This window comes from Eschrichtius robustus, chromosome 4 (assembly GCF_028021215.1).
Source record: "Eschrichtius robustus isolate mEscRob2 chromosome 4, mEscRob2.pri, whole genome shotgun sequence".
Lineage (NCBI taxonomy): Eukaryota > Metazoa > Chordata > Mammalia > Artiodactyla > Eschrichtiidae > Eschrichtius > Eschrichtius robustus.
This window is the reverse complement of record NC_090827.1, coordinates 9,141,145-9,158,346: the sequence shown is the minus strand read 5'-3', so window position 1 is coordinate 9,158,346 and position 17,202 is coordinate 9,141,145. Positions and strand designations below refer to the sequence as shown.

Genomic DNA, 17,202 nt, shown 5'->3' with positions numbered 1-17,202 from the left:
TTTGTTTTTAATTTCACTTCCAGTGTTATCATTCCTTGTTTCTTTCCTATACTTTCTCTTCTTTGCTGGCCTAGTCTCTTTTTTAATTCTGCATATTTGTAAAATGTCACATGGTTTTATCACTGGGAGATAAGGACACAACACAACTACAAGTTTTGTACGTAAACTGAATAGCAGATGCTCAGTGACCAGCCTTGACTTTGAAAGAAGTGACACTATTAGTCACTGATTATGATGCACATCTGTTATTTATGGAATGATCTGTAGAGCTAGTAGTGAAGTTTGTCCTTCGTGCTATGACTCACAGTTAATATACTGTAATAACTGAAATGTACTGTGATAACTGCAAGTGAAGTTTGTACTTTATGCTATTACTCACAGTCAGTATACTGTAATAACTGAAATTTGAACTATGTTGAGAGGTTCGTATTACTTAACTGAAATCACTGATATTGTGCACATCAGAACCAAAGTACAAAGTGAGGACTGCTTGTATTACCCCCGGGATTTGCTAGAATGTAATCAACTATTATGCAAAATTCAGCGTAACACAAATGTTAGGTCCTGTCCAAGGGACTTTGTTTTACAAAGCGGAAGTTCTCTGTTTCAACGTGATTCACAGACAACATTGTCCCGTGGTTTGAACCAAACGGAAAAATATTATGGTTAACGGGGCACTGTATGTTAGCTGCATGATGACAGGGAACAAGCTGTGCACTTCAGATGTAGTTATTTGTTGTTGCTGAAGTTTTATATTTTAAGTCAAGCATAGAAGTCACATCGAGAAGAACAAAGCTGCCCAGCTTTCCTGTCCTGCCCTCCCATTTAACAATTAAACACTTCCTGAGAAGGTGCGTAAGTGAAAGTTCTCAGGCCCTTAGGTCGTGGCCTTGCTCCAAGGACTTTTTCCTTTGACTATTTTAAAACTTCCCTGGAAGGTCAGGGTAAAGAGTGAACAACAAAATATTTGCCTCTAAAATTTCTTTCCTTCTTTTTTTTTTTAAATCATAATTAAGATAGAAGAAGGGAAAATGTCTTTATATAATCTTCCCTTCCCGTTTATTCTGAGCTCTGGATCTGAAAGTGAGAGCCGACTAGAGGAGATATCAAAATAAATAAAGGGGATGAACCCAGCAGCTCAGCTCTTAAGAGGCAAAAGAGATTATTGAGAATTTAATTCTAGGGCACTGAAGGATTCCCAGAATTTAAGTTCAAGCTAGCATTATATCCATCTCTATTTCCAATGTAGAGAACATTTAAATTATTCCTGGAACATAGCAATCTACACTTTAAGTGGTGTCAATGGATCAATGTTGATTTGGCAATCTGGCTGAAACAATGTTCATTTTACATAGAAAATAAAACGATTCTGAGAATTAGGGCTTGTCATACCTTTCTGACAAGATCTGAGAGTTCCATTTCAGCTTTCTGCTGGGCCAAATCAGATTTAACTTCAGAGTAAGTATCATTGATGATGGCCAAAAACATATTCTGTGTGTAAATCAAAGGAAGGTAGAGATTAAAGAAGAAACCTAAATCTATTTTGTTAACATCAATCTAAAATTTGACATGTCTTTTTTTTTTTAACAATTTGAGTATTTTATGAAGTCATCAATTAATAGTTTTGCTACCAAATTCTTTGGGAAAATTAGTTTTTCCATTGTCATGGCAAGGGAAAATGCAATATATAGTCTTACTTACAAAACCATACACTGATATATTTTGCAAAAAGAGACAATAATGAAATAGAACAAAATATTAATGTATTTACCTATGAATGGTGGGATTATTTTATTATTTTTGCTTATCTATGTTCTCTACATTTTTTCATCTGACATAAATTATTAGAGGTGTAGAACTCTAAATAGCTCCTCAAATTTCAACAGTCAACACAGACAAGTGGAATTCTATGCTTATTCCAAATATTGTTATAATAGTTGAGATTCCAGAACATATTTTAAGGAGATAAAAAGACCTCTGCAAACAGAAACATGGTAGGCCTAGTAGAAAGAGAGTCAAGAAAAGCTTAGTGCTAAAGACAGAGACTTTGAAGTCAAGCAAACTTGGGTTTCTGTCTTGGCGCTGCAAGACCAAATTGTGTCTTCTACTCCTAATTTGAAAATTTGTTTGTCTTTACATTTATAAAATGGGAGAAATAGGAGTACCTCCCCTACAGATTTGTTGTAAGGATGAATGAGTTCATCTATGTAAAGCACTTTAGGACAGGGCCTGACGGATGGCAAGTGCTACATAATTTATAGCTATTATTATTATTCAGTGGTGGTTAGTTCATTTTCCTGACTTGTCCCTTCCCCACTATAATGGGTTGTATTTCTAACACCTATTTCCAACGGGTTTTCTCAAAGCACCACATCCACTGATCAGTCCCTTCTTTAACACGCTCTTCCACTGTTTTTCCTTTTTAGCATGTAACTATGGTTTGTGACTGCACAGTTGTGTACTACGTCTGTTCTCCCCACAAGTCTGTGGAATCTTCACGAGGGCAGGGTTGGTATCTATTTTCCTTACCACTTGCATCCCCAGGACCCAGCACATTGCCTGGAATATAGTGGCTCAGTAAATATTTACTGAATGACTGATGAATGAACAAATGAGAGAGCTCTATTGTTTTAATGAGCTACTAAATCTCTATGAATTAAGGAGGAATACCGTTTAAGACTCTGTAGCAGAAATGAGAACAGAATAGAAAATACACGCAAGTTCCTGGCTTAATGCTTGAGTCTAAGGGCCGACGGTTGCAGTCAGTGGACCATCTCCCACCTTCGCCCATCCAACACAGGCATCTAATGTTTCATTTCTGCTTCCAAATGATGGTTAGCTAATGCCCGCAAGTGTCTTAGTTGAAATGCATTAAAGTGTGTGTCCTCTGAAGAGATTTCAAAAAACGGAAAGTGACTGAGAATGGCTCTCGAAGGTGTGGGGAGAGGAAGTTCACCTCCTCTCCGTCCTGTCTCACGAGCTTCACTTAATTGCGGGATGGACTTTGCAATAGGAGGCCTTTCCCTGTTGATGGCAGGGCTTTTGCTTCCTGACTCAGCCGAGCCCCTCACACCACTGTGGCTTTTTAAGTGGCGGCAATACGTTAACACCCAGCAGTCATCTCAGAATAGTGGCCAGCCCTGCACTTGGCTTGCCATTAAAAAAAAAAAAAAAAAAAAAATCAGTACTGACAGTAGCCTCCCCTCGCTCTGGAGGGTACAGGGAGAACAGTTCCCTTTTGTGCAGTGGTACAAACAAATATTTCAGTAGAAAGACAAAAACTAAGAGCTTTTCATGTTCTAGTGATTGATCTGATAAAATGACTGAATAATGTAGGTGCACTGCCTACTAGAGGACAACATTCAAACAAGCCCACATTTGAGCATTTCCAATTGCCACCATCACGTCCCTCACTTGGCAGACTGACGTACGAAGAACACTTAGGTGGCCTGAGATTTTTATTCTCTTAGTAGAGATTCAGGGATTCAGCTGCTCCAGAATTCAAAGTACTTCCAATGTTAGAGAGTAACAAAGGCTTACTCTTCCCTCTATTTTTTTTCTTTCATATATAACAGGAATGAGAAACTTTTAAGAGGCTTAAGTTTAAAACTAATAATGATACATGCACACAGCAAGATATAAATGGATTTGCATGCTATTCCTGACTCTTTCAGTACCATTAAAGTACATCTAATTCTCAATCAGTAAATACATATACTTAAGCACTAAATACCTGGACCAACTCTGGAGCTCTTACAACTGAATTAATGAACTTTATACAAAAGATCTTTAGACAATCGATTAAAAATGGAAACAGAGTTTTTTTTCTTAAAATGGTTAAGATTTTATTTTCTTAAGGAAAATCTTAAGTGTTATTGTTTAAATGAAAAATACCCATGCCTAGGTTAAGCTAACTTAATTTAATACTTTCTTAGTGGAGTGGACAAATAAATGTATAAATGTTAAGATGAAGAAAAAAATGCCTTATAAAAAAATCTTAATTAATTTAAGGCCAAAATGTTAAAAATGTGCACCTGTACCAAATCAAAAGAATAAAAGAATTATTTTTGAAAATAATACTTAAAGCCATTTCCATTCATTGTGAGATTTAGTTTTAAATTAAAATTTGAATATTTTTTGTAGGCAGCCTCTAGATATATTAAATATGAGTAAGTTAAAACAGCCTATCTTGATCTTGAGAAGCAATAATTCACTCAAATGTTACTGCTGACACCCTGCTTCTGGGCTTGCTTTGTCAGTTTCTATTTTTTAAAAAGAAAAGAAGAAGGAGAGAAATGAAAAGTCACTCAAGCAAGTGACCATGAAAGTGCTGACATTCATATTAAAAAAAAAGCATGTAAGCATATTCTACTTCTTAAAGGGCAAAGCACTATTTTAGGTAACTATAAATTTGCACTTGATCTACTTTTTTTGCACTGAGTACATATATAAATGAAAGATCATGGAAAAGATATTTGGTGAAGACTTAAAACTGTGAATGAATGAGACGTAAAATAAAATATGTTTCCTAATATCTATGTTTTTTCTACTTCCTGAGTCTTTAAAAAATTGATAGGCAATAAAGTGTGAGAGAAAAGAAGAGAGGATGATTTATGATGGTGATATATGAAGTTTAAACCACCTCAGTATAAACAAAAGTGTACATACCAAAAGAATGAAGAACATAAAGAACACAAATGTAGTGAAATAAATTGGTCCCAAAACTCGATTAGCTTCCTCAATCTCTGCGAAGTTGACATCACCCAAAATGATACGGAATTGAGTGAAGCTATAAAAACAAAACAAAGCACAACACCACAATACAAAAACAAAGAATGTCCAGCATTCTTTTGCCATAACATTTCCTAAAAGATGATTTCATACTTTTGGACATTTTGTTTTTTAATCAGTGTGGAAAGCTGCCAAATAATGGAAAACTGTCAACCCCTTTGGAAAACTCTTGTTACTTATATGAGCAACTAAAGCCTTCTAGAATCAAAATAATATGCTTTCATGCTAAATATGTTATTTCCATTTGGTAAAAAGAAAATATATTATTAGATGACTTATAAAGCAATAGGCTCTAAGAAATTAAAACATAATCTGGGTAAAATATGATAACTCTAAACCTTCACAATGGTCACTCTGAGTCTAAATTTAAAATCTCATAAGAAAAAAAGATTTTTGAAGGATAGCCAAAATTGTACATGTATGAAGATGCACTATTTCAATGCACTTAAAGTGGGGTTGAGAATTGCTGCATGTTGCCAGATGCTGGGTCTTAATCAGTACAGTTGTTTCCATTCCTGACTTTCATCAAACAGCAACATTAATTAGGGGTCCTCTTGCACAAAGCCCCATTAACTTCTATTACCATGATCATCTTCTTTCCTAACTAACTCCTTTCTAAGTGACATGGAAGTCTGAAACGGTTTTTCATATACTATTTGAGAACTTTGGAAAAAGACTGAAAATTCCTGTATTGGTTTGAGCTTCTCCTAGAATATTAGAAGTACCCTTTTTTTCTTGGAAAATAGGCTGAAGTTTGAAGTTTATGGCAACATTATTTAATAGGAATAAAAGTATAGGCAAAGGTCTCTTAAATGCTACCATCTGCATATGGTGCTAAGAAGACCTCAGTCTTTGGAACAGAGTTGGCTTACTATAGCTGTTCTTCTATATCCTACTACTTTCGGGCTCTGTCTTAAACATTAGCATTTCAGAAGGTATTGTCATCTTTGCATTGATGGGTCAGTGTTTCTGGGAAAGAGAATTAATTCTCATTTTAAACAACTACTTTTAAGTACTTGGTAGCTAAACAGCCACCATGAAGATTTCTTTAACCTTGAGAAGGCAGTACTATCTATGACTCAATTTTTCTTCTTAATTTCATATATACTTACATACACTCTTGGAAAGTACTGAAGTCATCAACCTGAGTGCCAAAGACAAGGTATGCCAACTGAGCATATGCTAAGAAAATAATGAAGAACATAATTGCAAAGCCAAAGAGGTCTTTGGCACACCGAGACATGGTTGTGGAGAGCTGACTCATGGTCCTGTTGAAGTTGATGAATTTGAAGAGCTGTAGAAGAGAGGGGAGATGATATACGAAGATGAATGAGTAAATAAACTGTGGTATATACATATGCTGGATCATTATTCAGCCCTATAAAGGAAGGAAAATTTGATTCATGCTACAACACGAATGAAACTTGGAAAGCGCTGTGCTAAGTGAAATAAGCCAGACACGAAAAGACAAATATTGCATGATTCCACTCATGTGAGGTACCTAGAGTAGGGAAATTCACAGAGACAGAAGGAGAATAGAAGTTACCAGGGGCTGCAGGGAGGGGGAAATGGAGAGTTAGTGTTGAATGGATAAAAAAGTTGCAGCTGGGATGATGAAAAAGTTCTGGAAATGCACAGTGGTGATGGTTGCACAACACTGTGAAGGTAAGGTACTTAATGCCATTAAGTTGTGCACTTAAAAGTTGTTAAAATGGAAAATGTTTTTATGTATATTTTACAACAAAAAGAAAGAGAGGACAAAAATGACTTGCTTTTTTTCAAATCCAGCCACTTGTATTTTCTCATTTATAGTGAAAACAAGTTTAATTATAATTAAAATGACCATTGATATTTTTCCCCTAGAAAGATTAAAATAAAGGAGAAAAAGCCCCACAAATGAAAACTAGCTAGGTAAATGACAAGGACCTACTGTATAGCACAGGGAACTATACTCAACATCTTGTAATAACCTATAATGGAAAAGAATCCGAAAAAGAATATATGTATGTACATATGTATGTAACTGAATCACTTTGCTGTACACCTGAAACTAACACAACATTGCAAATTAACTGTACTTCAATAAAAACAAAGAGTTAACATAAAAAAACACTAGTTAAGGGACTTCCCTGGCGGGCCAGTGGTTAAGACTTCGCCTTCCAATGCATGGGGTGTGGGTTTGATCCCTGGTCGGGTAGCTAAGATCCCACATGCCTGGCGGCCAAAAAAAAAAAAAAAAAAACAGAAGCAATATTGTAACAAATTCAACAAAGACTTTAAAATTGGTCCACATCAAAAAAAAAAAAAATCTTTAAAAAGAAAACACTAGTAACAAAAACCTCCAGAAAATACTTATTGTGTATTAACAGTCATTTATTGTGCATCGACTACGTGCCAGGCACTGGCCAGGGCTTGGAGTGAGGATTTGAACCGGGCTCTATCTGACTGCACAGCCACATGGCGCATTTCTGTAGACAAGGCACAGAGGACGTTGCCCAGGTTCGGCAGCTCGAGCCCAGAGGGCACGACAAACCGCACGGCTCTAGCCGGGAGTCTCGGTGGAGGGAAGTGGGGAGATCCGTTAGAAGCTGAGTTCCAATCTCCGTCTTAAAGAACTTAATGGTTCACAAGGTCTTGGGGGCAAGATATTTACAGGCGAAGCACTAAATAAGACGAACACCCTGAGACACACACTGAAAGGAAATCTCTAGAATTTTACTTAAGGACCTCTTATAAAGCGCTTCTGGTCACAACAAAATGTTTCTGACGGTTGTTGTAATCACATTACTTGACACAATTCCTAGTAGTATTTCAATGAGATCTCGATTATTGTTCTGTTTTGTGATAAAGGTATGGTACGTTAGTGATGGTTTCTCTTGAACAAACATGTAACTGAATAAATAGCACGAGAGATACAGGACGAGGTCTAAGCCCTCTGATAAATCTCAGGCCTTCCGGATGTGAATAACAATTCAGGAAAATAAGTAACTGTTGGAAAGTACCTTCTAGAACGGTGCTCTTCAACAGAATTTTCTCTGATGATGGAAATGCTCTGTATTTCCGCTATCTAATACAGTAGCCACTAGCCACATATAGACATTGAACACTTAAAATGTGGCCAGAGTGACTGAGGAACTGAATGTTTAATTGCATGTCATTTTAATTAATTTAACTTAAAATCTAAATAGTTACTTGCGGCTAATAGCTACTATCTGGATGGCACAATCATGGAACTTAAGTGGTGACAGGCTGGCAGTTGCCCTCAAAAACAGTGAAATTTCCTGAACCTCCAGAATTGAGGCTCGTTGTATATGAAGTGATCTGAGCTTTCACGCGCAAGGAAATGCACATGATGCCTTGGGAGAAGAAGGAAATGAGTCGTGAAGGTACTACGCGGAGGAGCTTGTCTGTCCCAATCTCGATTCTAGGTAAAGCTGCCCTGGCCTCCACCTGGAAAGGAGGCAATCCTTCCAGAGAACATTTCCAGCGCAGGATCTCTCCCTTCCCTTTCCCCACCCTTCCCCTCCTTTCTCTTAGTTCCTTTTCCTCCACCTGGTCACCCCACTTAAGGTGAAACTTGAACCTGTCTCTGGGTTAGCAGAGCCAGGGGCCCCAGGCCCAGGTGACACACAAAGGTCTCTTAATGCCATTTGTTAAATGAAACCTCCAAAGACAGGTCTTCCAAGAGTGCAGGTAGCAGGCAAACAGTGAGATGAACGGTCACGTGAGTCCTGCTAGCTGACTTTACTTGTAAACACGCAGCAGCTTTTGGCTGGCTGCTTAAACTTGGCCACAGAAACGAATTCAAGTCCTTCAACATTTTGTGTGACTCACGTTAATAAAAAGACGAAAACAGTATTCAAAATCTGAACCTGACATTTATAAATTACCTTAATCCAGACAAAAAATACTATGACAGCAGCTATGTTGTTGAACTGTATTTGCCAGTATGCCAGATTCTCAAAGTTGGGGAAAGCATTTTGATCTCCTAGAAACTGTAGGAGCACCTCCACATTTGATGTTCTGTGTATGTTAATTCCTGCAGCTACCACTGACAGCTGGAAGACAAAAGATTTATATATTATTGCAGTGTTCTAGAAATATATAACTTACCTTAAAATGACTAGTTTATTTTCCTTCACGAATGTATTAGTTCTAGGGCTCACCATTCTACTCACCCAACAGCATTCATAAATTAAGTCACTCACACGGAGGGAAAGTGTTGAGCACTGCCGTAAAAGAGTAAAACGATATATCGCTCGCACTTCCTTAGGAATAGAAATCCAGTGAGTGCACGTGTGCACGCGTGTGTGCCTGCACACACGCGTGCACACACCCGAGATGTCACTTTATTACAAAAGGAAACTCAAACAGGAATGCCTTCTGTTTTTTTCTGCCACCTTCATTTAAATCACTTTCCACCCTTCTGCTTTCTCAGGCCTCACCTCGCTCTCTGTTTTTATTTGCGGGGCCTTTTTTTTTTTCATTTTCTAGCCATCTATTCTTCCCTTTATTCAACAAACACATGGTGGATATCTGTGGCCACAGCACCGTGCGAAGGATCAAGAGGAACAAATACAAGTAAAAAGTACAAACCTTCTCCTCGAGAAACTTATACTCTGGTCCAAGAGCAGATAAACACACAAAGACAAATAGTACAAAAACCTTCTAAGAAGCTGGCATCACACAACATAGGTGAAGGGTGAAAGAAGACATGCTCAAAGGAGCGCTCGTGACAGGAAAGAATGAGCTTGGTCTTAGATGGCGGGAACGAAGGGCACAGAGGGCTCGAGAAGGCTCGCAGTGGGAATATGTGAGCCAAGCGTTCCCCTCTTGCTTGCTTCTGTCCTTTAACTCATGACCATACAACTCTTCACATCTGCTTTGGTTCTGGCCTATAAAAATCCGAGGGGAACGCTGGGCCTGCCTTGTACCCATCACCACTGGATTAACGTGTATGTGTGTAAAGTGCTAGGGGTCAGCCATAACCACGGGGCCCCCACATGGACCCCGAATCCACGGCAGGCGGGCTATGGCAGGTGCCGTGACCTCTGCTGTCCATCTCTCTCTTCTCACGGATGATGGCCAAGGGCCACTCCATCAGCCCTTCTTGAGATGGCTGTCTGGTGATTATCAGAGTCGGGACCTGCCTGTCTGCCAGCCACAGCTGAAAAAGCCAACCTCACCACCTTCCTTGTCTTCCCCGTGAAGGGTTCCCAGACTTAGTCTAGTATTTTTGCACTGGTGGTAGGAATACTTCCTTTGAGCTCTCTGGAATACCCTGATAAGTGTTTTTCTGCATGGACTTCACTGAGAAAAAAGGGCTGACTGACTGAATCTAAAAATAACCCTTTACCAACTCTCACTAGGTACCCTTTGTTTTTGCTCTGCCCAGGGCAAATGTTTATAAAAATATGGAACATGTGGTCATTTATACAATACCATAGAAATACACTAAATTTCCTGAGACTCTTCCTTCCAAATAGAGAATGAGAGAGAAGAACAGAGGAAAGAGGTTTGGTGGGCATTTGGGTCGTTATGTGGCTCTGAGTTTTCTTTGAGATTCTCATCTCTTGTCTACAAAAGAACTTTCTTTCTTTGACATAAGCTTCACGGAAAGCATGCCCTATTTCTAAAGGGTTAGAGAAGGTTTCAAAGGAGAAGTAGGATGCCAGCAGCCGTTCCTTGTTCTCATAAAAGCACACTGTCTGAACTGTTGTCTTGTCAGCACTAAGAGTTAAAAAAAATAAGAGCACAGGGAAGCAAGTTTTCAAAGAAACACTTGCAAAATTCTGCAGCTGCTGAGCCAAGAAACCAGCCTCAATTTCCATGATGTCATCAGCTATTTTCCCAGTGGTCTCCAAGGTGGGTACGAGGCAATTCACTGGGGTGTGAGATGAAAACATTAAAACTTCTAGGCAGGTGATAAGAAAGTGTTAGAATTCTATTTGTATTTATTCTTATCCAAATATTTCAAATTCTATGCTGTGTATGTTTTTACAAATGTACTTATTACACCACTACACACACACACTTTATAAATAAAAATACACTAGGGTGTGTCATCAAAGTTTTCATTGATACGTGTACATAATCAAAAAGCTGAATGCCGCTGACTAGTCCTTTGCTCACATTGAAGGTATTTGGTTAAAAAAAAAAAAGAAAACATTAATTAGCATAATATCACACCCACTTTTTTACCATTATTCTCAATGACAGAAACATAAATGTATCCATGTAAACTAAAAAAGCAGAGTTTGCATCCTTAGGCCTCCAAATAATAATTGTTTTCTAGACTGATTTACAGTGTATATGAACTGCACTCTGCCATCGTGCAGTACAGAAATATTTTGGAAAATTATTTCCCATATCATCGCCTTTCCTGCCTCTTTAAGTACGGGAATTCTTTTGTAATTCTGTTCATTATTAATATGTTGAGAATTTGGGAATCAAGAGTTTAGCTACAGGAATTCTGTGATGTTACACAGCCATCGTGAAAGAAGGGATGCACTTCTAACTGCATCGGGATCAGATGGGTTCCACGCTGTATTCTATAGGAATGTGTATTTGATGTAAAAGTTATTTCTGAAGTACACACGTATGTGGCGTGAGGGCGGTGGCAGAGTGGCTAAGAGGGTTATTGTGAGGACTAAATGAACTGCCGTAGAGGAAAAGCACTTGGAATTGTGCCTAGCACAGACAGCTTCTGAAGTGTTAGCAATTATTGTTATTATTGCACCTATTAATATCATTATCGCCACGCAGTACACACATATAGCTTGTTTATGTCTTAAGTATCCTTTTACTTACATATGAATAACATTTTTTCTATATTTAATAGCATATTAAAATATATTAAGTAACATACTTTCTATATTTTACCAACTAACTCTAGTGGTGATTTGATAATGACTTGATGTAAATGCTTCACAAAGCCAAATGAATTTTTGGTTGGGGAGGAACAATATTGGTTAAGAAGTAGGATAACAGAAGAGAGAATGCGAACAGGATAACGCATCACTTACTAAGATTTCAGAGGCGCAGCTCTGTCGTTGGAAAGGATGGACTTTTAAGCATGTTACCATTAAGCATGTTGTTATATGCTCTAACGTGTAACAGACTAGCAGAAGATTATGTGTTATTGCTGAAGGGAGAAAAGCTTGCAAAAATACATCTTACACTAAGGCCTCTGGAAGGAAGTGATTAAGACGGTGCTGAAGAGAAACCGTCTTGAACAAGTGTTGGAATTTGTAACAGAGTCACGGGCAGGCAAGGGCTCCACAAGGGGTGACAGTCTTAACTCAATCGTAACTCTGCCTTATGGTTTCTTGCACCTCCTACAGAAAACGCTGATGGCCATCATTTACATTTTGTACACTGTGGACTATTTGCAGGACATTTGAAACTGCAGGGAGGTTTTCTCTGCCACCTCCAAAATTTCCTGGATGTTTCTTTATGCCGTGACTTTACACATGTGCAGAAAGATATAAACTGATTTTTGTTGTAGTTGAAGAAAAATATCATTAGCCAAAGCAGAATAAACAAAATTGTCTTCTCCCCACATCTCATATGGCATGCCAAAGCCAAATACGAATTACTAACCCATTCTTGTTATTAGTGTGGCCAAGTGAGAGCTTATTGCAAATGCCTCTCCACTTCCATATGCAGAAGGGTCACTCATGCAAAATGAGAAAGTTAGTAACAGTGAAGTTGATAGCATAGAGGAGAACCTTTAGATTCTCCTTCAGGAAGATCAAGACCCACAACACTGAGGGAAGCAAAGCCTCTACCACATTTTTATAACAGAGCAGGGGATTTGGTGTTGTTCTCAAACCTACCACAATGATCACAACATCCAGACAATTCCAGAAACTCCTGAAATAGTGCAGCTTGTGAATGCGAATTTCCAATATCTCTTCCACCACATAGTAAAGGATAAAGAAACAAAAGATAATCTCACAGGCTGCCAGGAAGAAATCGAAAGTTGTGACATATCGGATCAGCTTTACAGGCTGAAACTGCCAAGATGGAATCACACCGCCTGTTGCTGGGAATTCGACCAATAACCTGCGTTGCAATAAGAACAGTTAAAACAATTAACAACATCAACAATAACAACAACGCATGGATGCAGCCAGGAAAAACATCATCTATTCTGTCCCTGCTCTAGAAGGTAATAAAACAGAGACCACAAGTCACTCCAAACTAGTGGCAAAATGTTTTTATCACAGCCAGTAACTCCATCCTTGTAGAATTCTGTGTCACAAAAACAACAAGACTTCCCAAGGCCACCCAGACCAAAGAGATTATTCCTCCTCCGTCTCCCATTTACTCTTCTGGTATTGATACCACTCAAAATGCTATACACTTATTTTTAAATGTAGAAGTTAATCAACACACAAGACTTTATAGGACTTTGATTAAATGCAAGTCCTTCAACTGGGGAATGAAGAACATAAGAAATATATGTCATCAATCAAAACACGTATGGCCTGGTTGAGAAGCAGGATGTCTCTTTCCTATACATATAAAGATAGGGAATGAGTTTCTCATTCACGCATTTGGTGACACCTAACCAGCATCAGATAATTCGCCTACGGGGACCGTTTTGCTATCGGAACTTCTCAGAGCGTTATAGTGAATTGGTGCTCAGTGAACGTCTGACTGTCTGCAACACTGACATATGCTTTTACACTCACACTGATGGCACTGATCTGTAGAGCTTTATAATAACTGAAGTGAAGATGATTCTTGCCAAATTCCCCTTTGTGGGTGTCACACTGAGAAGGTTCAACGATTCACTTAAGGGTACAATTTCCTTTCATGCTAGAAACAGACTCTCTAGATCTTTAACTTTAAGACTTCTAAAAGATCTCCAGTCAGCGATTAGGTGTAACCATCTCTCCCGTTACAGGATGGACAGGACAGGTGGCCGCTCCTGGAACCTAAGTATCTAGGGCTCAAGCACGAGCAATAATCAAGTATAGGCAAGGACTATAGCAAATCAGAATTGGTCAAAGCAGTGTGAAACATTTTCCTTCCCTGGCACCATCAACCTCCTGTTTTCTTCCTGTTCAATACGCCAGAGCGTAGGGGTGAGAACCACAAACTCAGGAGAGCAATACTGAAACAAAGAGCCTTGTGGCAGCCTCGGTGTGAACTCACAAGGGCAGGAAGCGGCCTCTGTGTGCTGAATCCTCTCTCTCTGCCTGTTCTGGTGCTGCGTCGTCAACCCCTCCAGAAACTGAGGCAACAATGTAGAGAAATGAAGCAACTGCCTTGACGATATTCACTCTTACAGTATGGGGAGGAAGTGGAAGACATCCTCATTTATACCTTCTATAAATAGATGTCTCCTTAAATGTCAATCAGAGTTGCCTGCCTGCATGGATCCTCTTTCTGTGCTCACTGGAATCATTAGGAGAAGTTCAACAATAATTGCAATAGATTTTCATTCATTTTTAGTAGTAACTATTACTTGGTTTAATGTGATATTGTTTTCTGCAAAAGTGTTAGATATAAACACTGGGAAAATCCAGTTGGCTGTGTAAAGCTCAGTTGAGTTTAGCCTCAAAAATAATCACAAAATAAGGCTATTATGAGAATTTAGCCTTCTTATTTGGTGGGTAAATATATGTGCGAGTAATTCAGGTCAGCGACGTCTGGATGTTGCTGCCATATTCACCAGGAGGATTAAAGCGGGTGAATTCTGGATCCCCCTTGCCTTGTTCTACAATTTTTATAGCACGTTTTACCTTCTCACATGCTATTTAATTAATTTGTTTCCTTTGCTTATTGTTTATCATGTAATATCTCCTCCGGGTTGAATGTGAGCTCCACAAGGGCAGAGATCTTTATTCTGTTCACTGATGCATCCCAAGAGCCTTGAACAGTGCCTGGCACATATTAAGTGTCCAATAAATGTTTGCTGAATGAATGAATGAACAAGAGGTCCCAGACAAGCCAGTGGGATCTTTGTCAGTTTCCTCGCTGCCGCCAGAACGGTCATGATGGCAACATCACAGAATCCGCGGAAGGAACTTTATGTGCCTTTGGTAATTCTTGAGTGTGAGCAGGTACCGGGGCGCCTACTGAACACAGGCATAGCCCCGACTACTGTGCTTGCGTTCTAATCGCACGCGCATCATCTGAGAAGGGGAAACTCAGGGAAATGAGTCAAGACACGATGCCTGGGGGCCTCGGTAGCAGAGCATGGAGCACTGATCGTCCTCGTAATGGGAAAGGAGAGATGTTAGCAAAACACAGTGCTTTATCTGGGAAGGTTCCAGCCTTGGGATGAACTTGGACCAGACTTCAGGTTGTTCCTAACTCATAACATTCCCGCATCCTAACTCCCTTCCCCCAAAAACCCCTATCCCAGTAAGCTTTTGGTTTTCACCCCTCCTTGCTGTCAGTTCTGATCCTTAAAACTCTCATTTAGCCAACTGCAGGCAATGATTTTCTGGTCTAACTCCAGACTAGGATGGATATACAAATACACAGAAGTGGGAGGCATGAGTGCCCTTTATACACACCTGATCACACAGAACAGATTAATGTTGGCATTGTACACTGAAAAGTCAATAAAAGTTGCCCGGGTTCCTCGGTCCAGCCAGACATTTTTCTTGAGGTTAGCAACCTGAGCGGCTGTTTCCTCTCTTGTTCTTGACAAATCCAGGTAATAGCCAGCTCCACTATAAGTTGCAATCATTCCCCAGTGGCTACTCCCATTCAAGTCTTTTTCACTTGTGTAGATCCAACTAATTCAAAGACAAAACAAACAGGTAAAATCAGTGGCACACTTGGGGCAATTACAAAGACAATTGGTTCCTGGTAAGACAGAGTACGTAACAAATAACTGTAAGTCTCATCAAGCTGGGTAATGTGCTTGCCATGGTGCTTTGTGTTTTCTTACATCATTCCCATATAGCTATTATGCCCATTTTAGGAATAAGGGCCCTGAGGCTTAGTGAGGTCAACTCAGTCTCAAATCTTTTGAAGGTAGAGTCAGGAACCCACCCCAGGACAGTCTGCCTTCAGAGGCCTGTGCTATCAGCCCTCAGTTTATATGGTTGCCTTTCAGGGTGACTTACTTAGGCACTAGCTGACTCTAGGCCCCCCCCAAATTGCAGCCAAAAGAGGTACAAGTTCATCAAGTGCCACCGTCAGCATCTCAACTAAATAAGACTCCACACAGCATTTGGGAGTTTAATCCACAAACATTTACAGGGCTCTCAGGAACCAGATGCTTCTTTGGTATTAATGAGGACAGAAAGATGACCTAAGATCCTTTCTCTCCCAAATTTATAATAAGTGGGGAGAGAAAAGTTGTAATTAAACACTGAAAATACAAGGTAGGTGATAATAAGAACCAAAAAAGAATTGCTCGGGCCAATCAGAGGGAAGCTAGCCTTCTTTGGAGGTTCAGCGATGATGGGCAAGGTGAACCAGAGAAGGCTTTGGAAGAAGCCACGTTGAACCTAGGCTGTGAAAAGTAAGCAGGATTCAGACTTAGGCAGGCGGGGCCAGAGAAGTACGAGGCATCCGCCAGTAGTTCGGTTTGGCTCCCACATGATGAAGAAGAGAAGGCTGAAAGGTAGACTCTGGTCAGATGGTGAGGGGCAGGCATGAAGGGGTCCCCGCAGGGCAGGTTTCTGGAGGCACAGAATGGGGTTACTCTGGTGGCGGTGGGGAAGCCTGGAGTGGTGAGGGACAGAGAGAGGGCGCGTGTGTGGAAAAGAGCTAACACAGTGGGTCTGAGACCGCCTTTCCTTAAAGAGTCCAGGTTGGACTCGGCCGGCATCTGGAATTTCAGTGATAAATGGCTCCCTACACTCATATAAAACTTCCTCTGACTAGAAGGAGTGGCTCAGAGTGCCTAGGCTTCTGTACAAACAAGGTGGCTTACGCTGCACGCCTGCTTCCCTTCTGGGAGTCTGAGATTTGGGGGTGTGCCGGGCACAGCCTGCCTATGTAACCAGCGCCCAGTAACACATGGGAGGCACCAAGTCTCTGCCGAGCTTCTCGGACAGACAATGCTTCCTACACGTTGTCACAACTCGTTACTGGAGGAAGATGCAGGTCTTGTGTGACTCCACTGGGAGAGGACCTTTCCAACCTGGCACCTGGTTCCCTCCAGACTTGGCCCCATGAGCCTGTCCCTTTCGCTGCTTTTGCGTATTTCCTTTTACTGTAGTGAAGCTCAGCCATGAATATATGCTGAATCCTGGGAGCCCTTCCAGAGAATCGCTGAACCTGAGGCTGGTCCCAGGGACCCCGACACAGCTGAGTCAGCTGTCCTTGCAAGAACCGAGAGGTGATGAGGCCTGAAGTAGAGCAGTGAGGTGGGAAGGACAAGGGAGGGCCGAGACAGGGCCACGGAGGTGACTGTCAACAGAGCCTGGCACTGAT

The 17,202-nt window shown here is 40.2% G+C and overlaps 1 protein-coding gene across 2 annotated transcripts in view; it reads right to left on the bottom strand.

Annotated features, from left to right (window-relative positions):
• PKD2 (polycystin 2, transient receptor potential cation channel) overlaps positions 1-17,202 on the bottom strand; it is a 59,746-nt gene that overhangs the window by 10,798 nt on the left and 31,746 nt on the right. For both annotated transcript variants that reach the window (XM_068542421.1, XM_068542422.1), the window contains exons 5-10: positions 15,327-15,551; positions 12,630-12,858; positions 8,682-8,849; positions 5,904-6,085; positions 4,669-4,789; positions 1,393-1,491 (exon numbers count right to left, since the gene is read on the bottom strand). In XM_068542421.1, the coding sequence (XP_068398522.1) occupies positions 1,393-1,491; positions 4,669-4,789; positions 5,904-6,085; positions 8,682-8,849; positions 12,630-12,858; positions 15,327-15,551 (1,024 nt within the window). The remainder of the gene's footprint in view (positions 1-1,392; positions 1,492-4,668; positions 4,790-5,903; positions 6,086-8,681; positions 8,850-12,629; positions 12,859-15,326; positions 15,552-17,202) is intronic.